The sequence below is a fragment of the Labrus mixtus genome, chromosome 2 (genome assembly GCF_963584025.1).
Source record: "Labrus mixtus chromosome 2, fLabMix1.1, whole genome shotgun sequence".
NCBI lineage: Eukaryota > Metazoa > Chordata > Actinopteri > Labriformes > Labridae > Labrus > Labrus mixtus.
In genome coordinates, this window is record NC_083613.1 from 18,369,535 (window position 1) to 18,393,837 (window position 24,303).

General features: G+C 38.8%; 1 protein-coding gene across 2 annotated transcripts; it reads right to left on the reverse strand.

Annotated features, from left to right (window-relative positions):
- Positions 1-3,850: 3,850 nt before the first annotated feature.
- Positions 3,851-23,771, reverse strand: LOC132987264 (transmembrane protease serine 6). 2 transcript variants are annotated; one of them, XM_061054204.1, is made up of 18 exons: positions 23,325-23,771; positions 20,730-20,853; positions 19,808-19,950; positions 18,778-18,845; positions 18,337-18,524; positions 18,146-18,187; positions 17,029-17,233; positions 16,779-16,915; positions 16,014-16,126; positions 15,270-15,379; positions 14,231-14,367; positions 14,009-14,107; positions 13,635-13,748; positions 12,262-12,378; positions 10,157-10,325; positions 7,631-7,893; positions 5,576-5,712; positions 3,851-4,226 (listed from the first exon to the last, which is right to left on the reverse strand). In XM_061054204.1, the coding sequence occupies exons 1-18, from the start codon at positions 23,397-23,399 to the stop codon at positions 4,062-4,064; spliced, it is 2,406 nt and encodes an 801-aa protein (XP_060910187.1). In that variant the 5' UTR covers positions 23,400-23,771; the 3' UTR covers positions 3,851-4,061. The 2 variants fall into 2 exon arrangements, with proteins under 2 accessions (XP_060910187.1, XP_060910197.1); XM_061054214.1 differs by lacking the exon at positions 18,146-18,187.
- Positions 23,772-24,303: the final 532 nt, after the last annotated feature.

The window sequence follows — 24,303 nt, forward strand, 5'->3', positions numbered from 1 at the left end:
TTTTTCCATGTGGCCTGAAGACTGCTGTTATTAAAGCACAAAAAAGTCTAACCTGGATGCCTCGGTATATAAACAGCTATAGGCATATATTCAAGTCATCCTCGAAAAGGTTGTCTTTCAGGAACTCTACACTTTCTTGGACCAAAACAACCTTTTAACACCATTCAATCTGTATTTCGACCACACCACAGTAAGGAGACTGCTCCTCTTAAAGTCTTAAATTACATTCAGCTGAGCATTGATCTCAGTTCTTCTTTTGACACAGTTGACAACACCATACTGCTCAACAGACTGGAACAGTGGGTGGGCCTTCTGGTACTGTACTGAATTGGTTCACAACATACTCACAAGACAGGGACTATTTTGAGTCATTTGGTAATTATGAATCTGATGATATGTGGCGTTCCACAAGGATTCATTCTTGGCCCCATTCTATTTAACATCTACAAGCTACAGCTTGCTCAGATACTAGAATATCATAACATCTCTTACTGCCCTTAAGCAGACGACACACAGCTCTGTATCTCAGTGTTATTACATGACTACAGTCCCAAATAAATAATGAAAATTGAAATATTCATCTACAGCCGTAAAGAAGAAAAATTCAGTGATTACCTTGGATCCATCCACAGAAATCTACAAATCAAGCCAGAAATATTGGTGTAATTATGGACTCAGGCCTTAATTTTAACAGCCACATAAATAAAGATCAGCATATACCATCTTAAAATATAACAAGAATAGTAGTTTGTATTTCAACGTTAATGTGATATTTATTTATTTGTTTTGGATGGTTTTTTTTATACATATTTTCATATATAATCTTTTTTGTGATTATTAATTGTTTAATTTTTTTAATTTGCTATTTTGTTTCTTTTTCATTTTGTCATGATGGCCTTTGATGTCATGTGTGAAGCACTTTGAATTGCCTTGTTGCTGAAATGTGCTATATAAAAAAACTTGACTTGACAATGCAAATTAATAAAAATCTAAAACTCCAGCATGCATTGGTTGGGTTCACTTGGAAAAAACACAGATTTGGGGGGAATATGGCTTTGGAGTCTTAACAATAATCCTCTCAATTTTGACAGTGCTGCTCTCCATACCTAACGTAAGTATTGTGATCACTGTCTACTTTGATTTAAATACAAGGTTGGCCTATTTGGCTGGGGCAGGCTCAATCTGTCCTAACTGTTTTCATGGCCAAAGCGAAACATAAGAGCAGATGGCTGATGTCCATATTGTTATCATCATCCCATACATAGTCTGCCATTATTTTTCTTCTGTCTTTCTGTGCTTTGATTTTGGCAACTCAATCCTCCTCTTATGAACACACTCATTTGTATGTTATCACTTTCCTGACAGTAATGGGCCTTCAGCTCAATGGTTTGTTTTACCTACAGCTTAAATGTATTGCTGTATGATTTGACACTACTGATTAACTGGCCAAAGATTGAGAGGTTAAGGGAGCTGCATTGATGTCGTCCTCTGCTGCCAAGACTCTGTAAGAGCTCATTATGAATGAAATGAAAACAAACCAATCTCCATTTTAGGACCCCTGGGGACTTGTGTTATGCTATGAGAAGCAAAGGAAGTGAGGATTTCAGTTCAACTACATCTAACAACTCAAGCTCAGTTGCCCAATTTGGTAGTCTTGGCATCTCAGATAGTGCTCTGTTTGTCTCAGTGGACTGGATAAGATTTACAAAATCAACATGTGACCATCCTTTTGTTTTTTTTGTTGTCAATGGCTTAACAACTTTATCCTTACACCATTGGTTGACATAATGGGGGGCTTTATCCATTTCTAATTTAAAGCTAAATGCTTTTATTTTCAGATGGATAATTAATTTGACTGTTTAAGAAATATATCTGCTTATCAAGACTTAATGCCAAAAGGAGTCAATGCTAAATCTAATGCTAATTTGTTATGCACTATACATTTAAAGACAAAAAGCAGTGTGTAATTTTGTCTATGTCATCAATGGGTTACATGGACCTGTTTTTTGTGTTTTTCTTAAGGTTACATATAATGCAAGACACACTTTATCATGTTTTTCCAACACTAATATGTGTCCCTAGTCTGTCTACAAACCCCCCAATTGCATGAAAAGTCCATCCAGACCTCTTTTGCCAGCTCCACTTTTCAGAAAATGTGTGCTCAAACAGGCATCACAAAGGGCAGTAGCCCCTCCCCCAGGTGGGTGACACTCCCACAGCTAGATGTTTGTTCTTCCCTCTGAGTCTGCCTTCTCACACTGAAAGCACAGTACACTCCAAAGAATAATGTTGAAAACATTTATTAGCATTGAAGGTTACTGTTTGGCATACAGTATAAGCATCCAGTAACAAAGTTGGATGCTAAGCACTGGAACCTGCTCCAAATTCTTTTAAGAATATTTATAATTTTGATAGTAAAATCAGCTTAAAAGAAAGATGGCCTCCCCTTGAATACAGTAATTCATACACCGATAAAAATAAGCCCCTCTAGTTTCAAATCAAAAACAAACAGGTTTATTTTTTACTAGGGTTGCATGATGTGAATTTTATTGAGCCAAAATGCATAATCACCTGCTCCTGATGACCGATAACAATAAGATTACCAATATATTTTAACATTATTGCTTTTTAAAAATAAGTGTATTCACATCTGGGGATAAGACAGGCTCAACATGTAGTCAGCAAAAAAGGATATACTATAGGCCTAAATTAACATTCTCTAGCTGACATCTCCAATGTAAATATCTAAAACCAAAAAAACAGTTGACTTTTTGTGACTTTTCAATGTTATTTATATTTTGAACCTTGTAAAAACTATTAACTGTTTTACTCTCTGTAGATAACCAATAAGGCACAGCATATAGTACATGCATTTAGTTATCCAGCCCCTGTGTTAATTAATGCTTTAAAATAACCAAATTACTTTTCCTTTTCACCAAAATATTTTTTATACATACACGTTTTCATGAGATTTTACGTTGCTGTCTCTTTCAAACATTGTTTTCAAATGCCTGTTGAGTCTGCGCTATGGTACCCACCTTTGACTTGGTGCTAATGCTAGCAACCGCTGCTACTTCGTACTACTTCGCTGACTTACTGTAAAAGATTCAGTGTGTTAAAACTGTTTGCCTCCCCGCTGAAACCTTGCGGCACACGTTTTGCAAATTGCAATCATGTTATTCTGCTCTGACAAGGAGCAAAACATCACACACATTTTATTCTATTCTATTCACACTGGTGATGTCATGTATACTCTTGCTGTGGCTGTGCTCGTGTTCAATGTTGGTTTGCATACCATACTGTGTCGGAATGTGTAGGCTTGTTAATAAGTAAAGGAACAGTATTATTATCAGTTCATTTTATTAGTTAAATTTCATTATCGGAATAATAAATAAATATAAAATATTACTAATAATGGCCGAAAAAATTATCTGAACCGATATATATGTAGTGCATCCCTAGTTGTTGCCCATGTTATTGGTATAAGTCTAAAAATTGACATTTTAATTTGTCAGACAAGACAAAGAGATTTGTCAAAAGCTATTGGATGGAGTAATTTGAAATTTTGCACAGATATTTATGGTCCCAGGAAGATGTATCATTAGTTATCCTTATTCTCTTTCAGCATCAACAAAGTGTTCTGATTTAGTGATTGTGTCATGTTTCAGATGTTGGATAGATTTTCATGAAATCATTAATGACTCCAACTGCCAAATTTTTCCAACCAAATATAAACACTACAAAACTTAAAAAAGACAATGAAAGGACATTTCAGAAGAAGGAAATTGCTGTAGTTCAATACCTTTTAAGTAAAGACGATTGGTTTGTTAGAATGTCAAACAAAGGATAATACAGTATTTTACAAATATTTTATTAAACCCCATCACCATTCTTTACAAACATTCCATTTGATTGTTACTAAAGCATTTCACATACCATCTTTTGATCCTAAAAACATTTGTCTACCAGTTCCTTTTCTTCTTGCATGGGTAATGTTTTATCAGCCCCCAATTTCAGGACATTGGATAGTGATTTAAAACATGATAAAGATAACCAATGACTCAGGGGCTGCTGATGACCTGTTTGATCCAGTCAGTGAGCCTGGTGATGCGGGTGTAGACGCCATAATAGTCTGGACGTCCGCAGCCTCGGCCCCAACTAACAACACCGGCCAGGAACCAGCGACCTGACGGCTCCTGGCAAACCAAGGGACCTCCAGAGTCTCCCTGGAAGATGTGATATAGGCAGGTAGTTTAACCACAACAAAAAGTGATAATAACTAAGATGGATGTGGCTAATTACTGGTGACTCCACTATGATATCACTTTATGGCTAAATGTCTGGCTTTAAGGAAATTTGTGACAGAAATGGCTTTTTTTGATTATTTATTAAGCTCCACTGTTCTTCTTCTGGTGGATAACCCTCACTTTTAACGTTTCCATATTTTGTATTATTACAACTGAAAGTTAAAATGGATTGTATTTGGGCTGTAATGGACAAAACCAAAATAGTTTTACAAAAAACTAATCCAATATTTGTCTGCTCTTCTTTTGTTAATCTAACTAAAGTTGTGATCTCAACTTCAAACTGCAAGTAGAGCCTCAGAAATGCATGAACTGCTTTGTTTTCACCACTCGAGGGCAGTAAAACTCTAGTTCCAAACACAGCATTAACATCTTATAAAGTTACCATGTTTTTGTGTTTACGCAGCGGACCTTAGTACTTCTGTTCACACCTGCCCAGAATGCATCTCCAGTGATCACTTGAGTTCCTACCAACCAACTTTATGTAAAATAACACGCAGCTATATAATTGTCATTATGAAAACCATCAACAGATTTTTTTTTTTTTGATGCAGCCTGATTACAAAGAGAGGGGTTGAGAGAAGGTGCTTGTGTGAAAAATAACTGACAGAAATTTGACATGAACTTTACAATGCTACTCCACAGTTGTGTGGTTTGACGGTTAGATGTATGACCTACATTGAAGACTGAAGTCTCTTTAAAGTCTCACAAAAACATTTGTGTGAGATTCACTCATCTTCTATATGAAATGTATGTACTCTCACATTCATGAGACCCTTTTACCTACTTGTATCTGTTTCCCAGGGGATTATTATTGAATGTTATTGAGGAGTAAATACATTGTCCTTTAATGAATCAATATGGGACACAATTTCTTCCTGTAAAGCCCACCATAATGCATAAACTTCTTAGAATGACCGGGAAATAATAAAACAAATTAAAGCTGTGGGGTGTGCTTCACCTGTGGCCTACATGATGTCTACGTGTCTTTGGTGTGTCCACACCTGAGCTTGGAGCTGTCTATTTGTATGGTTTACTCAGGACACATTTTACTGCCCGGTGTCAACATGGTCTTAGTCTGCCTGAAACCTCCTTACATTCAATGACAACTGTGGAGATTAAAAATAGATATCCAACCTTTTTTCACCTTTTATTAATTTGTTGTTTTCATCCTTTGCTGATAGAAAAATATTTTATTCCAGCCTTAAATGTAAAAAAAAACCCACTTTCTTATAAATGTATGTAGTATGTGCTGTATGTTTTTTCTTTACCTGACAAGCATCTTTGTCTCCTGTGCGGTAACCGGCGCAAAGCATTCTGGGAGTGACCAGGTGACCATAGGATCGAACACAGGCTTCCTCACTGACCAGGCGAACATCTACCTTCTGAAGCACAACACTGGCACTGCCTGAAGATAAAAAAAAAATGGTCAGCTGGAGACGGTCATAAATTCATCCTTTTTTTTCTTGTGTATTTGTGATGAGAGGCAATGTGTAATTCAAGATCAAGACAGAGGTCACATTTGATTGTAAAGTAGTTGAAATGCGTCTTTGGTCTCCTGAGAACTGCAGTTTTCACTCACACGTGGGAATATAGTCTTGTAACCACACACTAGATAACGTTTTCCATTTAGAAAGTTACAAAGCCACATAAATGTTGTGAATTTCTACAAAAACAAACCACAGAACGCTTCACACAGTTTATTGAGTACATTCTAGAAACCACAACCAAAACATCTCTCTCCCCTGCTTTCAAAGAAGTTAATTTCATCTGTTTTTGCCTTGTTAACAAAATTGCAAACCAAAGATCCTCCACGAAGACTTCCTTCATCTTGATAGAAGTAAGTGCCACAAAAGAAATGTTTTATTTTAAGAGCTGCACAAATCTCTTTGAATGAAAACATTGCATTATACTACATGATACATAAGCCTGGGGACAAATGTTTATTGCTAATCTGGTAACATATTAACCTTTATAACAGAACCACTATTTAAAATATAAACCTGAAAGTCAAAAGCACCAAATAAAAGTCCATCTGAAAATGGTCACGCTTATAAAACCTTTTACTTTAATCTAAAATGGTCAGAGGTCATAAATCAATAAATGAAAAAACAAGCTAAAAAGGCCAGATGCAGTAAGGTCAGATACCTTTTTATTTGTTCTAAAAATGCCTCAATTAACTGACATCAAGCCATAAAATTGGTTTGATATTTATCAAAGAATCTGAAAAACGACGCCAATAACACAACACAGCTGATGAGATATTTTGTCGCTGGAATCTACCTTGGGAATTTTGAGAGGCAGAGAGGCACCAAGGACAGTTGAGGGACATGAGGATACGCTGGTTGTATTTTGCGAGGGAGGTAGGGTTTTTTTAATTGGTGTAGTGGGAAAAAAAAGATTCCAGTAGAGATGCAAGGGAAAGTTTGGACCAGCTGATGAAAAGCAAAAAGGGCATATATAGCCCTTTGTCACATTCGCACTCTTCAAACTACCGGTACATTTCAGGGCAGACTCCCTGGCATCCTCTAGAGTTACCTTTTTACATATGCATCTCACAGTGGGAGGCTATCCTAGTCCAACAGGAAGGGGGTTCTCAGGGGGCAGGACAAGGCGTAAAAAGGAGGAAACAGAAATGGTTAACGGAGTCTCATGCTATGATGACAAGTTTTTGTCCTTTTATTAATCCTTTGTGTTATTGAATCACAGTATCCACTGATGGGTGGAAGAAAACATCCTCGCAAGCATAGAAGAGTATGAAGCATCATCATTACTTGCACATGATCCCAAAAGTCACTCACCAGTTGTTCACTCATCATGTGATATAAATGTCATCACACTTGCCCACTCACTGACTGTACCATTTCCCTGAGTATTTCCTGTCATGTCAGTTACATATAAACTCACCCTGACTTCAAACGGAAAATTCAGCTCACCCCAATTTTTTTTAGGAAATATCCAGGAGTTTTGTGCACGTGTGAAAACCTAACATGAAACAGTATAAGGCGGCAGCATTATCTATGCTCCTGCATTGCTAACTGTTCTTTCCAGCTGCTATCTGCTCTTTAGTTGTTTCCCTGGGGGCCTCTGTGGTGTGTAGTGAGTGTGTAAAGAGTGAGTCTTTGGTAAAGAGTAGGGGTTCAGGGGGTCTTGCCGCCACCAAGGACAACACCAAGCAATCAGCCACTACACAAGTCCACCTGTAAACTTACAGTGATCCCAGCTTCAAAACTAAACTTTAGGAAATGTACTATTACTTCCAACATTTCACCGTCTATTGTCCCTCCCCTTGCCCCCAAGCTTCTCTTCCCTCTTTCCTTCCTCACCTCCTTCACGCAGAGTCCCCCAGCCGGTGACCCAGCAGAGCAGGTCTGGCTCCAGCTGATGGGTCGATGGAGGCAAGCAAGCGGGTCGAGCGTATACTGCCACCCGGTCGAGCTTCAAGAGGGCCAGGTCGAAGTCATGGGACTCGTCATCGTAGTATTGGTGAAGATGGATCCTCTGAACTCGAGCCACCTCCTCAGTGGGGCTGCTGCGGTTGAGCAGGAGTTTACTCAGGTAGACCGTCCACATTGAGGGTGAGTACAGACTGCTCGAGGAAGAGGAGGAAAACAGTTATTAGGTGCTACAGCAAAATAAGTGAGCCTTTTGTCTTTACAATGACATTTCAAATCATTTTGATATAACTTATCATAATATTATACAGTAGGTGCAGTCGTTTACTGTTGAGAGATGCTTTTTCTGTCTTTAAATGTAACTAATGAATGAATATTGTTCTATTTTCATGTCGTATCATTAACCCTCCTTCATTGAATTACATTTTAGGCAACTATCATCCAAAAGAAAATATAATCAACCTCTTCCAACAAATTATGCAAAAGTTATCTACAAATAAACATAAGCTACCAAAAAACAACAACACTCTTAACTTAAGCTGCTGCTGTTTTGAGAACTGTTATGGGTTGTGTTGTGTTCTGTGTTGGCTCTACCCTCCCTCTCTGTTTCCTTGTGACTGACAAGTTGGTGCTCCGCCCATCTCTTGGGGCGATGGGAGAATTGGAATCACCTGTGTCAATCAGGCTGCATACAGCAGGAGAATAAAGTCACTCGCCGTTTCCAAATAGCCACAGTTCAGTCGGCAGTGTGTACTTTTCAGGAGGGAGTTTCAGTAGACTGTCTCATGGTCATTCAGTATGCATTTTTTGGGTCCACCTCAGTATACTGAACATTTCAGTATGAATACTAACTTCCGGGTTTTATGCAGTATGGATCGGATGTGTGCTTTCAGGAAATGAATTGTATTTTACCACCCACAATGCTGTGCGAAGTTAAACGTAAATCATCACATCCGCCTCCAAATCAAAACAAACAAGCGTGGATTAATTGAATCAATTTTTAATCTAGAGTTAAAGTCCTGACTGAAATCGCTACTTTTAATTAACAACAGAAAATATAACAAATGTCTGCATTATTATAAAACCTTTCCCCCTCTAGTTAAATAATGATTTCACTATTTAAATGTGTCTTTATTGGTTTATTTTACTTTACTGTATATTACTGTCTTTCATTTGTACTTTCCTTTATGTACTGTATGTTATTTAGTTATTTAATCTGTCTTTTACTTGTGATATTGTTTTTTTACCTGACTGTATGTGCATTACTCTTCTTGAATAAAAAACAGGTAGATGCGGCCGGTTTGCATAACGTAAATGACGTCACTTCCATACTGAATGAATCAGAAGAAGTAGGAACAAATATCTGCCTACTGTGCGCGCCTACTGACAGATTGAGTAGGTACTTGACAGCGTGGGCAGTGTTTGGGTGCGTTCGAATTGTCATTTTTGCTTAGGAAGGTTCCTAACTGAATGAAATGACCCGGAAGCATTTAAGTGGCGGCCATGATAAGAGCCGTTCGAATTCTCTAAAAGCTAAGGAAAAGTGGGTCAATGCTTCCTTTATAACTTCCTTTAGCATAGGATACACCGGACCATCCTTTACCAAAGGAGATGAGATATGCCGCCCCACAATTCCTTTCGTCCGCAACATTTAAAGCGAGTCGCGCATCCGATCGTTCACGAACATTAACGATGACCGTAAAGTGACACAGATCATGTAAGGGATAAAAAGATAAGAGACATTTTTAGCTAGATTATGTTTTATTCAATGTATTTCATTCACTTAAGGATGCTATGTGCAGTTTTACATTTGTATGCTTAAAACACTATGTATATCTTGCATAAATTCAACAATTAATTTCATACAATCATACTTATTTTGATGTTGATTTACGAGTGGACAGGAAGGTGATGGTTTCACTTTTCTTACTCGTAGCCTGGTAGTTTATATTGCTTTTATTTCAATCCCAACCTTGTGGTAATTAGGATTATTTCACCGGTAAGAAGGCACAGGGGAAAGTGTTTTAGATATCGCTTTTTGTGGTCCATTTTCAGAACAATGTAGTTTCACCACCCAGATTGTCATAGCAACAAGATCGCCTTTCCCTAAGTCCTTTATGAATTCTCCTAACATCTTTCTTTAACCTCATGACGTTAAGTTAATTTCGTGTGCTGGGACTCAGGCTGCAGGAGTGCCAGATTATCTAGATATTCATTCGGCTTCTCAATTGTTTACCTTTTGATACATTTAAAGCTTGTTCTCTGTTAGTGGTTTTCTTTTGTAGCCTAATTAAATCCATACGCTTTATTTTCATAACGAACTCTGGTCTCCACCTCTTCATTCCGGGTATCTATATTTGCTGTTCCCCGCATCCCCTAGCAATACGGGAAACATAACAAGAACATTTTCACAGCTCAATCAACACACCACTTCCTCCCCCCTCTTCCTGCACTCACCGGTCGTCATAGAAACAGTGAGCAGCAGACACCACCCACTGGCTGGAGATTAGAGTGCCCCCACAGATGTGTGTACCTCGAACCTGCAGGCTGACCTGCCACGGCCACTCCCCCTCTGTGGCGTTGGTACCCCCAACAATTCGGCTGGAGAACTGCCTGAGGCCACAATCTGAATACATAGACAGAAGTATTTCAAAGCCTGGATGTAATAACAGATTCACATTTACACTTTAAACAGAACAGGCAAAGTGTTATTGAAAAAACTTCAATAATGAAAACAAATGTTCAGCTTTGTGTTGCTTTACTTCTCGTTTTTTCAATATTCATCCCATTGAAATTGAGAAGAACATTTGCCTAGAGCAGCAATTTTATTATAATTAAACCTTGTTCGTTTTCCCCTGTAATGCCTGCGTTTCCCCAATAGATGGCGCACTTCAGAGTGTGGTGTATTATTCCCTTCTTCACTTTTTCGCTTTGCCCTATGAACCCGTATGAGCCCTTCTGTAAAAATGAGCGGATCAAAGAAAAGAAAAGTGGACAGTGAATGCCGAGTGTTTAATACGGAGTGGACAACTAAATATTTTTTCACTGAAGTCCGATCAAAGGCTGTATGCCTGATATGCCAAGAAACTGTCGCAGTTTTCAAAGAGTACAATATCAGCCGTCACTTTGCTACGAAGCATGCTAACTACGCTAGCAAGCAGTCCACGCAAGAACGGGTGGCTACGGCTCAGAGGTTGAAGGCTAATTTACAGACTCAGCAACATTTTTTTCACCAACAAACTGCGATTCAAAAGTCAACTACCAAGGCAAGTTTTTTGCTGGCATTCAAATTAGCAAAGGCTAGCAAGCCTTTCTCCGAAGGCAAGTTTTTAAAAGAATGCATGGTAGAGACAGCAGGTCTCTTGTGTCCGGAGAGCCAAGGCCAGTTTGAAAAAATCAGTTTATCACGCAGGACTGTGACTCACCGTGTGGAACTGATTGACGAAGATATAGCCAGCGAATTAAACAAAAAGGCTGAGTCCTTTAAGTTATATTCACTAGCGCTGGATGAAAGTAACGACGTAAAAGACACTGCTCAGCTCCTAATTTTTATCCGAGGGATTAATGACAGTTTTGAGATAACAGAGGAGTTTTTGACCATGGAGTCCCTGAAAGGAAAAACGCGAGGAGAGGACTTGTATAACCAGGTGTCTGCTGTCATCGAGAGAATGAAGCTACCTTGGAGTAAACTTGCCAATGTCACAACGGATGGATCGCCAAATTTAACTGGAAAACATGTTGGGCTGCTGAAAAGAATCCAGGATAAAGTGAAAGAGGAAAACCCTGACCAGGATGTTATTTTCCTTCACTACATCATCCATCAGGAATCTCTGTGTAAGTCTGTATTGCAGCTTAATCATGTCGTGAATCCAGTTGTAAAACTTGTTAACTTTATACGAGCAAGGGGACTTCAGCATCGTCAGTTTATTACGTTCCTGGAGGAAACTGATGCGGATCATCAGGACTTACTGTACCACTCTCGTGTCCGCTGGTTAAGTTTGGGCAAAGTGTTTCAACGAGTGTGGGAGCTGAAAGAGGAGATCAGCGCATTTTTGGAGTTAATGGGGAAATCCGACGAATTTCCTGAGCTAAGCGAGAAGAACTGGCTTTGTGACTTTGCATTTGCTGTGGACATATTTTCACACATGAATGAGTGTAATTAAATGAATGCATTTGGAAATCAATTTGTACAGTGAGCCTTGCATATTCATGCTTTGCTACCTGTTAAAGGCCAAATCCTTTCATGTAATGGCTTTTACATGTCATTTATATTAGTTCACACAAACACTCCATCCATCTGTTCCTGGCCCGGCCCCTCTGTCAAATTTTAGAACCCATTGTGGCCCGCGAGTCAAAAAGTTTGCCCATCCCTGGCCTAGAGTAATCAAAGTCAATATTTTTTAATGATAAATCTGGTTAAACTTAAACCCAGTGTGTGTTCACCTGCTAAACAGGTAAAAGGCAGCCAACATGTAATCAATATGAATAATATATATATATATATATATATATATATTATTATTATTATTAACAATGAAAATATTGTGTGTTTATCTTCTTACCACACTGTTTCTCATCTGACTGGTCCGGGCAGTCTGTGACAAAGTCGCACTCTGGGTTAGGCTTCTTCAGACATGTTCCATCAGCACAAACATAGGTCATATCTGTACACTGCACACCTAGATACATAAACAAACACACACACACACACACACACACACACACACACACACACACACACATATTCAACTTTAATTTGTTAGAGTCTCCGCAAAATACATTTCAATACTGATTATTTGTTGATAATAATAATAATAATACATTTGATTTATAAGCGCTTTTAAAAAACTCAAAGACACTGTACAATAGTTAAAAACAGAAAGAACAGCACAGTAAGGACAGACTAACAGACACTGCAACATTACACACAAATCATAAAGATAACAATAAAGGTAAACTACAGAAAACAGAAAATACATCATAATCATACATTAAAAGCTTATTTAAAAGAGGTGAGTTTTGATAAGTGATTTGAAAGTAGGAGGGTCGGTGCAGTGTTGAATGTGTGTAGGGAGTGAGTTCCAGAGGGAGGGGGCAGCTATGGAGAAGACTCTGTCCCCCCAGGTTCGGTGCTTGGTTCTAAGAGGGGGAGATAGGAGGTTGGCTTTTGAAGAACGGAGGCTGCGTGCAGGAGTGTGAGGGTGAAGGAGAGCCGTGAGGTAGGAGGGGGCCTGGTGGTTAAGGGCTTTATGTGTGAGGAGAAGGATTTTGAATTGGATACGGTAAGGGACAGGGAGCCAGTGTAGATTTTGCAGGACAGGGGTGATGTGTTCGTGTGTTCGGGTGTGGGTGAAAAGGGCGTGCAGCAGAGTTTTGGATGTATTGAAGTTTATTAAGGACTCTGGATGATGTGCCGAAAAGGATGCTATTGCAATAGTCGAGTGTGATGAATGCATGGATTAGGGTTTCAGCAGCAGAAAATGAGAGTAGCGGACGGAGGCGGGCTATGTTTTTGAGGTGAAAGAAGACGGTTCTTGTGAGCTGGGTGACGTGGTGATCAAAGGAGAGCTGGCTGTCAAAGATGACTCCAATGATATGATGAACAGGAGGGGACCAAGCACCAAACCCTGGGGGATGCCTTGGGACAAAGGAGCTATGGAGAAGGAGCAGTTATTGATGTTGATAAAATGTTGTCTGTCGGTGAGGTAGGATTTTAACCAGGAAAGAGCAGTACCAGTGATGTTTCATTTTCATCTTCTGAACAGGAATATTTGTTGGGAACACAAGAATCTGTATGTAAAAAAAAATCCTGACTGGAAAACATTACTCAAGAATTAGTTTGAATTAAAGTAAAGGGACTGGGTTTTGTAAGTGGCAGTCTGGTATTTGTGGGTGTGTGTCTGATTCTGCACATGATGTGATTTGAGTGTGTTACCATCTGTACAGTTCATCTCATCTGTTGCTTCAGGGCAGTCTGGGTGTTGGTCACACAACTTGTAGTAATCAACACACTGACTGTCCTCTGGACACTGGAACTGTCCCGCACACACTGGAACACACACAGACAGACGTAAGGTATTAAATGTGTCCGATGCATTCTGGAAACGTTACATTACAGTAAGCCTGAGATAATTTGAAGTGCAAAGTCATCAACGTCTGAATGAATTGAGCTCTACTGGTGCTGTGTGGTGGTCATAACCATTTAAAAAAAACCTTTAAGCACATCTAATCCATTTCTGTTCCCATGGATCCAACAAATTGTACAACAAGTAATGAGTAAGGTAATTAATTCAAAAGATAACTATATACCACAGTTCCTTTCATCAAGACCATTTGGACAGTCCTTGATTCCATCACAGGCAGGAACACACAGGCCATTAACGGTGCACAGAAACTGGCCTGGACAAGCTATAAAACACAAACAAACATGTAAACACATACAACCCCGTTCTTCAACATACTAGTTTTAAACATGACTCAGAGTTAATTTGTCCTCATTGGTAGCCTGAATCTCCTGCTTCCACCACTTACGATCTGACAGGTTGAAGACGCTGTATTGCAGCTGAAGGCCCGGCCCTGTGAGTGATACCTCTGATGTCATGACAACAGTGGCTATCGGTGAGAAGAGGCGTTCACTGTATGACTGCAGGCTCCTGACACCACAATGCCTGAAAGAAGGACAGAGACACTGAAAATCAATATTTCAGAGGTATCATGCAAAATGTGGTGTGATAGACTAACCTATCCTTATCCTTACTAAAACTGTAGAAAATGTAAGGTCAAATTAAGATTTTAAAAATCCCTCACATAAAAGATTGCATGGTCACCAAACCTGAAGCTAATGTGGGACGCTGCTACCTCCAGTTGTTCATTTAAAAAAAAGTATTGATAAAGATTTATATCTGCGTAGTTTGGTCCATTAGTTCTGTTTCTTTAAAAAAACACTGCACATCCTGACCTGTTGTGACATTTTAACATGCACACCACAGATCTATGCTTCCTGTCAGTCTTCAACCACACACAGGTGGATGCTAACAATAGATATTACATTAATGGTAAGATGCAATTTTTCTGATCTGTCTGTGTTTACTTGTCGCAGGTGTATCCTGTCTCTAAATTAAAATAGTTTGTATTTATTGCTGCCATCTGTGCCATCGTTTCTGGTGAAATTACTCTCTATCTGACATTTGAGCACCTGACTCTTAAGAATAATTTAACAAGTCAGTTAGAAACAAAATGACAGGGAATTAAAAAAAATATTTTCTGAAACCTGATTTATAGTATGTCAACATGCTCGTTAGAGGGTATGAAAAATTACACATTTATATTAGTTGATCCAGACACTTTTAGTCTTTATGATAGTGGCCAAAGAAAAACAGATACATTTGAGTCAACAAGCCATACCAATCATCATAATGGGACATTTCTGACATTATTGTCTTCATGTTTGCATTACTGTTATTTTCTACCCTTCAAGCCCAACTCAAGTATATGTCTTTTAATGAAGCTTTTACTGTTGCTCTATAACTGCTTCAGACACACATCTGGAGCTCACTGTAACATAGCTTACCTACGGTTCTGGATAATCCACTGTCCCTGTGTGCAGGCCTGGTTGTAGGCGGCTCTGCTCAGCTCGTAGCCCTCAAATTCTAGAGACAAACCCAACCCCAAACTGGGCATCTGCAATCACATAGATTTTAATAAACACCTTAATACATTGCAGCATTATTTACAGCACATTTTTTCTCTGGTGTCACACTCAGAATGTAAAGTCAAATTTTTATGATAATGTCCTATGGCTGTTTCATCTTCCAAGTCATAAAATAATAATAATAATAAAATAATCATCTCACGGCTTCTCAATTGGTCAACAACTAAAACTGAAATGGTGAAAATAAAATAGGTAGTGAAAATGATCAACAAGACAGGAGGGACTTTGGGTTATATTTCAGTGTAAAATATATAACACGTAAGCTACCATTGGAAAACAGCTAACACGAGCACTTAACTAACATTAAATAGCTAACATTAAGAAAGGTGTAAAATATATCTAAAAAGTTCCGTTACTACACCAATGAAGTGTTTGAGAAATTTAAGCTGTAACCTATCATAGCTAAAAATGATATCAGGTATGCTGTTGTTTTACTTCAAAAAATGGCGTAATGTCCTTCAAGATTTTCCTATCTGTTGTCTGTTTAGTAACTAAGGGATGGAAAGTGGTTTAAATTATAACAATCTTGATTATTCTCTACATCTATGACCTGCAACGTCAACATTATCACATCTTCACACACATGTGGAAGGAGTGTCTTACAATGAAGCTCCAGGTACAGTTAGTGTCAGGGGGATAGTAGCTCGGAAAAAAAGGTGTCCTCAGTGTCCCCTGGACACCTAATACTGACTTCAGCTCTATAGTGGAGTTACAATCTGAGAAAGAGAAATGCAGAGAGGAGAGTAAAACCAATTAAAACAAATACACTCTACTTCAAGGATTTGATTAAGGTAAACTAGAAAACCAGAGATAGAACTGAGATGATTAAAGATCATCATGAACAATGAGGGATCAAGCGCTGTACAGATTTCAATCCAATTTTAAAACAACAGAGCAGGTTGCTAATAAAAATGCTTTACTATCCTGCTTCATGGCAGAGTAATGTCATAAACAAAGTCTTAAATGGGTACAGCTGCTGAGGAAACATGCATTTTTACACTGCAAGTATGTTATATCATTAGAAGACGACCTGAATGAAAATTGGACATTCTTCTAAATAAGATTGACCTGACCTGGGAAAGCATTATTTTTCTGCCAGCACTGGGCTGGTGTTACACTTGTAAATGAAGAAACATATCACCATAAGGCACAATTAACATCTTGTCATGCTTAGGCCTGGTGTTGGAGCTGTAGAAGATCAAAATTTTAACTATTATTTTTTTCTCTGGGCTGGGTAGTGGAGTGATTATTCATAATTTGGACCAGTTGTGAATAGTTGTATGCTCTTTAAGTTGGGGTCAAACAGTATTTAACACCGAAACATTTCTGAAGACTCAAAAGAGGGCGGATGCTTTCATAATGTCTTACCCTGGTGGTCCCAGGCCTGGGCAGACAGCGAGAAGGGGTCCTTGTAGTTGTACAGACCCTGTTTCCAAACCACAGTTAACCATTCGCCTGAAGACAGGACGCCCACCACACGCTCATGTCTGCTGCAGCCATACACACTAGGTCAGAGGGTTAAAAAGAATAAATATTTAATATTATACAAATAAACTGACAGTAGTAAGGAGGCAGAGGTCTGCCTAAATGAGTCTAAATTTGTATAAAAAAAACTCACGAGGTGATGAGATGAGTATCGGTGGGGGTCAGGGAGTTGTACACCACCAGCCTGTCCCGGCACTCAGGCAGCAGCCACTCCATGTGGAGCTCCAGCTGGAAGCCGGGGGCAGTCTGGAGGTGCCACAGGCAGGAGGAACGTTGTGTGTCGGGGCCACGGAGAGCCACAGGACTACTGGAAACCACCTTGTGGTAGCGATAACAATCTTGAGGAAAGGATGGCACAAAATTAGCATTTTATCAACACAGCAAGTCTTTGCAGCTTAGAATTGTGTAGTTTTGAATAAGCCGATGCATTGCCATAATTAAACATATTTTATATAAAATGTGTCTTGGAGTGAATTACTGTAAAAAGGATTTGATTGCTCTAATGTGTATCTTACTGTAGGAATTAGTAAGCCTTCACACTGAAAAGTAGTGACCTAGCACTGCTAATATTAGTTAATATAACAGTTAGCATCAAAAGCAAGCTACGTACGTTACTTCTTCTGACGTTATATGTCCCTTGTCAAGACAGCTCAAAATGTGTCTAACATCATTCTCTTCTTCACTGCACCCTTCTCACTATTGCAATTTTTACAAGGGATTTTAGGTACAGAATGACTTAGTGAGCTTATTTGCAAAATGGAAAAAATTAAATTATTATAAACTTCTTGAATTATTATATTTTGCAACAAATGACAACATAACTTTTTTCATTAACAGAAGTGCATGATGGTAAAAAGTGCCGTCTGAGTAACTATCAGTTGTGCACATCTTTTTGTACTATGAGTACTATGACGTACTTTGCAGTCTGTACAGTGTTTAAGAATGATCACTTAACATACAGGTGTAACTATACAATAGTGAACTCACTTTATAGTGAGCTTTGAACGCTTCCCAGGACAGCAAGCCATTCTGTCTTTGTTCTTATCATAATTTAAGCTAACAATGACTCTGACAAGTAAGTAAGTCATAATTCCAAAAATAGGAAAACATTGTGATTACTGATTTTTGAATTGTGAATTTCTTATCTTTTAATTTAAAAATTGCAATAATGCTGCAAATTAAACATCATAATTAATAACTTATTGATAAGAAATTGTGGAAAAAAACCAAAGGAAAATAAAGTGTGATACCAAATGAAGCTTTCAAAAGATCTATAACTCTGGCGTCGGTTTCTGTAGAGGGCATAACAAAAAGACAAGAGAAATTAAAGAAAATAATTGAAGCACTTTTCATGTCCTCGTTTCTTAGTTTTTTAGGATTCTCAAACATTTCATTTCTTTGTTACACCAACACACATTGTCCCTCCCTCTCCTGCTCTCACCAGTGACAGACAGTGAGGGAAGGTGGAGGAGGTATCCATCACATCTGGCTGTGTCCTCCTCCTCTGACCCTCTGTACCACCTCAGGCCCGTCTCCAGGCTATTGGTGACCATCCCTAGTGTTATCCTCTCAACATGGCTGCTTGGCACTGACATTATTATCCAGAAGTGAGCCACAACACTCCCGTCCCTGCAGAAAAGTCAGCCAAGAACAAAATCTGCAAAGTGGATGCAAATTTTATGTACATACAACCACACCCACAAGGCTATATCGCAGTGCACTTTTTTTAATACACTTTTTTATCGCCTCAACAAGATAAAGGTGCACTATGGAATTTTGGTTGAGAAATGTGAAAGTTGGAGAAATTCTATGGCATTCTATGGAAGTGATTGTCATCTTATATATTGGTTAAAAGTTATTTTACAAGTTATAATCCGCTTACCCAAAGGCAAACACAGTCGTGTAGTTGAAGTATCGAGAAAGAGTCGAGGCCTTCATTATCTTCTCTACCTAAAAAAAGGACAATATCATGTCTTAACATGTTACACAACTGCACAATGTGTACAAGTATCAGTAGGCTTAATCCAGAATGTCATCACCCCTAATGTTTTACCTTCTGAATGCTTATTGACAATTGTTTTCCTTTTCTTTCCCTTCTGTGCTGTATCAAAGTTTCCAAATGGACGTAATGCCTCAGCCTCTGCCATTAGGATGAAGCTAAAATACCTGCGGTGCTGACATATTGCAACTTTGCAACCAGAGTCTGTGCATGCAGTAAAGGGATCGTCTGGAAAAGCTGCGGTATTGATGTCATGCGGCTTCCGCTAAAGAAATCACACATTTAACTTACCGAGAGAACAGCAAAGATCCCTCAGGGGGGTACAGTCCACAGAGGAACAGCGTTGCTGTTTGTTACGTTTCCTCTCAATGTTTCAGCTCTGCCGCATTTGTCAACAGAGCTGTCAATCATGGCATCATGTGCTATTTATTAGAATTAAATAACTAATTAAGAAACTTCTAGGGCTTTCACACTTACATACTGAAAAACTACTGATATTTTCAGGAGGAGGTGTATGTGTGTGAACACAAACAGCCAAATAGTTTACTCTGACTTTACCCGGAGTTTCTCCTGCCAGCCCTCGTCGCATGTCGTTAAACTGCTGCATTATGTTTTCTGTTCGCCATCTGTTGATATTGTTGTTCTGACTTTGTTGTAGAGCACATATTCTAATTAAAGTGTTGTATGGCGGATTCTGTTGCTTTTCACGCCATTTCTGCATATTTCTTTTTACGTCATATCTTCCCAAAAGAACACAATGCTACTGGTCTTTTTTTCTTGGTCAGTTTGTCTAATTGCATTTTAGACCATACATAGAAAAATAAAAAAACATTAGAAGTCTAGATCCAAAGGGATATGAACAAAGTTATTCTACATCACATCAGTATCCGATGAAGTCTTAGCCTGCACTCACCATTTTCTGTACTGCCCTGGCCTCTTTCTTGAACGCAGGGCTATTGTGTAATGACAGATCAGCAGAGAAGTTTCTGTTGAGGATGGACAGGTGTGCCGTGTACTGCTGCTGGACCCGAGGCTCTAACACCCAAACCCTATATTCTGTTACAGAGAAAGGAGTGATTACAGACACAGAATAAATGACCAAGTGTTAAGAAGGCCATGTTAGCTGTAATGGGAATAAGCAGAGCAGTGTTTTTAGCTGAATGCTGACGTTATCATGCTTACATTCTCCTAGTGCTAGAAATATTTTTTCTCCCACAGAAAAGCCTGGATTCTATTTAGTAGCAGATCATGTACCACAAAGTGATGTGAAACCTACCAGCCGGCAGCAGAGTTAGAAAACAGAGGGCGAAATGGAGTCACTGTAAACGTCGGCACAGCGCTGTGTGTGTGTGGTAATGTGAATCTAGTGGTGTTTACACATTGTGCCTCTCGCACGTTGGCAACCTTCGTTACGCAATTTAAATGACAGACTGGGAAACCGACATTATGCTGTTGCATTGTTCAATGTAAAATTACAAAGGCCAATTGATTGCAGAGTTTTGTTACTTTGCGGCAGAATAGCAATGTAAAAAGGGCTTCTAGGACTTATTCTCTGGGGACCATGAATTCATTATCTTAACCAGATTGAAGAGAAACACAACTTAAGGATTTCTTGATATTTCAATACAAGTTTAGAATGTCTATTTGATGACTAGAGGAAAGTCAGGGGAGCACCAAAGGCTATAGGATTCATCTTAAGGGGAACATGAATAGCTGTATAAATAAGTTGTTGTCCTATGTTCTTTCTTTTTTTAACGAATGGATAGTGTCTTTGAGTTCCGGAAAAGCGCTTTTGACTAAAAATGTACCAATACAAAAATTAGAAATCTCTCTACCTAGGAAGTACCAGGTTAGTATGGCTCCTGCTGCTATGAGGATGATGAGGAGGAAGGCCAGGAGACACTTGCAGCACCGAGTCCTCCGGGTTTGTTGAGCCACAGATAGTCCCCCTTCTCCAACCTTTATAGAAGAGGCATTTCTTTGACTCTTTGGGGTTAAAAATAAAATCCAGTCTGAATTCCTTGAAAAGCACATTGAAGTGAGGACACAAGAGGCACATTACAGTCCCAGTGGATTAACTTTAGCCACAAGGTTGTTAAGTGGCTGCCCTGCTGAAATATATCCTAAAACAATGATCTGAACAGCATATTATACTTCATATTTCTTTTAAAGAATCAATCACTTTCAAATTACTCACTTCGCCTACTCAGTAAGTGATGCATATGTTTCAGTTCGCATTAGTTATATATTTTCTGATTGGTTTCAGAGTTGAGAAGTTGCTGCTTTGATGAAGGAGGAAAGTGTCATATTTGCAAACACATGCACGGTGAGATTTTAAGAAACCAATTACCTACATTGATCATGATGGTTTATTTACGCTGTAATACTAAACAGGGTTTTCCAAACTCCTTTACATCTTCCAAGCAGCCTCTGAGGTTAATATCAGAATATCCTCTTGAAAGAAAATTCATTTTTTTCTGTGAATGAATGTTTCAATGACTAATGTGTTCAAATGTTTTACTTACTGATGCACAAACAGTTTAGCACAAACTCATCTTTGGCACAACGACATTATGTTGGGAATCTTCAAATTCATTTTAATCAAATTTGTTTCCTGCAAAGTAAATTTTGAACGCAGAAACTGAAAATAGACAAAAGACCTACAACTTGGTTGTGCATATTCAAAGATGAAGCCAGCAGAATCAAAGATCTGAGAGGACATGAGTGTGAAGACAAGGACTTCTGCACATACAACAACAACAAGCCCTGGTTTACACCACAACTTAGGAAGCTGCGTCAGGCCAAGGAGGAGGCCTACAGGAGTGAGGACCAGGACCTGTTCAAGCAGGCCAGGAACAAGCTGACGAGGGGGATCAGGGTAGCTAAGAGGATCTACACTGAGAAGCGGAGGAAAAAATTCTCAGCTAACGATCCTTCGGCGGTTTGGAGAGGCCTGCGAGAAGTCACAAGCTACAGGAAACTCACCCCCCACCCTGCAGGTAACAATAGACTGGCTAGACCTGAACAGCTTCTATTGCAGGTTTTCACAACCATCATCATCTTCTTGCTGACCTCCATCACTGTCTGGTTTGGATCTGCAACCAAACTGGACAGACACAGACTGCAACGGACTATAAGGCCTGCAGAAAAAATCATTTGTGTCGACCTGCCCCCCCATCCAGGACTTATACCAGTCCCGGGCCAGGAAACGGGCAGGTAGTATCACTGCAGACTCCTCACACCCCGGACACAAACTTTTCAATCTCCTCCCCTCTGGCAGGCGTTACAGATCACTGTACGCAAAAACGACTCGACATAAGAACAGTTTCTTCCCCCAGGCTGTCACTCTGATGGATGCTAAACAGTCACAGAGTGTCAGACCTGTCGCGGTGAAATGACTCTAAACCAACCGTCACTGTGAATATACATATATGTATATATATATTATTTAATTTAAATCATCAATATACGCACACTTATTTATGTAAATACTGTAATTGACATCTTAATTGACCCATCTGTCACATAACTGCATTTTACTTATTATCATGTTACTTCAGCATCTTTTGCACTATTCACCACTGCACTGTTTCATATTCAGTCATGTAAGTATTAATCTTTTCTTATTATGTTTATTGTTGATGTTCTATCTGTACATAAGAGAGCACATTTCACCGAAGTTAAATTCCTTCTGTGTGTAAGCATAGCTGGCCAATAAATCAGATTCTGATTCTGATTCTTTTATATTTCATTCAAATTTCAAAACCTGGAACTTAAATGTAACCTCAATTGATCTACAGCGGTCTGATTAACCTACTTTGTTCTAACTCCATATGACATGACCAGATTTTCTCATTTTCAAACTTTTATCTTCAGCCCCAGCAGGTCATCACTTGAAAACATGTGTTTCAAAATGTCCGCTCTAGAACTATTCAGTGCTTTGTAGGCTACAACTTTTTGAAATGCAGAAATGCTCCCAAAGACCTTTAGATAGATTTTGACGTGTGGTTGGAGTTTCCCTTCCACAGCTCTTTCGAGCAGAGTGTGTGTTGAATCGTTTAAAGGAAATAAGGCTCAACCACTTAGAAACACAATAGGAAGTGGTAAAAAAAAGTACAGAAAAACTAAAAACCAGGCTCTTTAAGCTCCACCATAACCCTTCAAATAAGCTTTTTAGACAGATACATTATGCTTTCTCATTTTTGATTCATATTTGTTGCTTGCATCTGTATGTATTTGTTTTGATAGTGTTTTCATGTTGTGCAGATTTAAGATCAAACAACATCACATCCAAAACAACAGCCTCTGTGCCTATAATTGAAAATAAGCCTACATTGTGCAGAACTGCAGAATGAAAAAACTACTTTACTCTAAAATATCCACAGGCTAAACATGCATTAATCATGCTATTTAATATTAGAAATACTGACCCAACTGTTCGGAGAAGCAGAAGTGACCCCCTGGTCACATGAAATAGATTTCTTAGAGCCTTGTCCAAGCGCCATCTCCTCACTCCACTTCCATTGGTGCTTGAGAAATCATTTTACTCTCAATTGTGGATTTTTGATTTCTGGATTTTCCATTTCAACAGCTTTCATTCATGGTGAAAACATAACCAGACAAGTTTCTCTGACAGTCAGAGAACAGCTCCCTCTGTGTTTGTTAGTCCAAAGGTAAAGAAAAAAAAAATCGATAATTCCCAAAGCTGGTTTTGTGTTTGCACATTGGTCAGACGCGGATTGAGTTTTCTCTTAGGGAGGCGTAAAAGCAAAACATAATTGAACTTATAACTGATGGCTTTATCATAACTATCTAAACATGTCACAGAGCAACAATCTCTTCTAAAGGCAGCCACGAGTCAGGTAGACACAGGAACACTGATATCTCCAACCATTGCCTGGCAACAGTGATTCAACCACTCTTGCACAGGCAAATCTGATGGGAATTAAACAGGGTGAGGCTATCTATGATCTCACTTCACTTTCCATGCAAACAAGAAATCCCAGTGGGCCATGAAGGGAGTCAGCAGCACAAAGAGAACGCCTGAGGTGACAATGACTTGTTTTCCCTGCTTGGGGATAAACTCACATCCAAAATGTACTATCTCTATCCCTCTATTCAGATTTATTTCTCTCCAAAACTGTTTTTGTCTGTAAGTTTGTTGTTATGTGTAAAGCACTAATAAAATATGAGGCTGCTAAACTAGTCTACCCTTGCAAAGTTTAAAAAATATATGCATATTCTTACAAATAAAAACAAACAAAAAAAAATATTTGCAATAAAAGCCTAAAAAATTCCCATAATTTTAAAATATTTCATAAGAAATGTCAACACTTTTAACTCTTCTTCTCTTTCTTCTTTAATCATTTCATACAGGCTTACGTTGCAGAGAAAACAGCAAGAAACAAG

Excerpts from the sequence above, each read along its gene's own strand:
- LOC132987264 (XM_061054204.1), bottom strand. The coding sequence starts at position 23,399 with ATGGCGCTTGGACAAGGCTCTAAGAAATCTATTTCATGTGACCAGGGG. Across the intron at positions 19,951-20,729 it reads ACTAACCTGGTACTTCCTAG|AATATAGGGTTTGGGTGTTA; the intron begins GTAGAGAGATTT and ends TCTCTGTAACAG. Across the intron at positions 14,108-14,230 it reads CGTCTTCAACCTGTCAGATC|CTTGTCCAGGCCAGTTTCTG; the intron begins GTAAGTGGTGGA and ends TGTGTTTTATAG.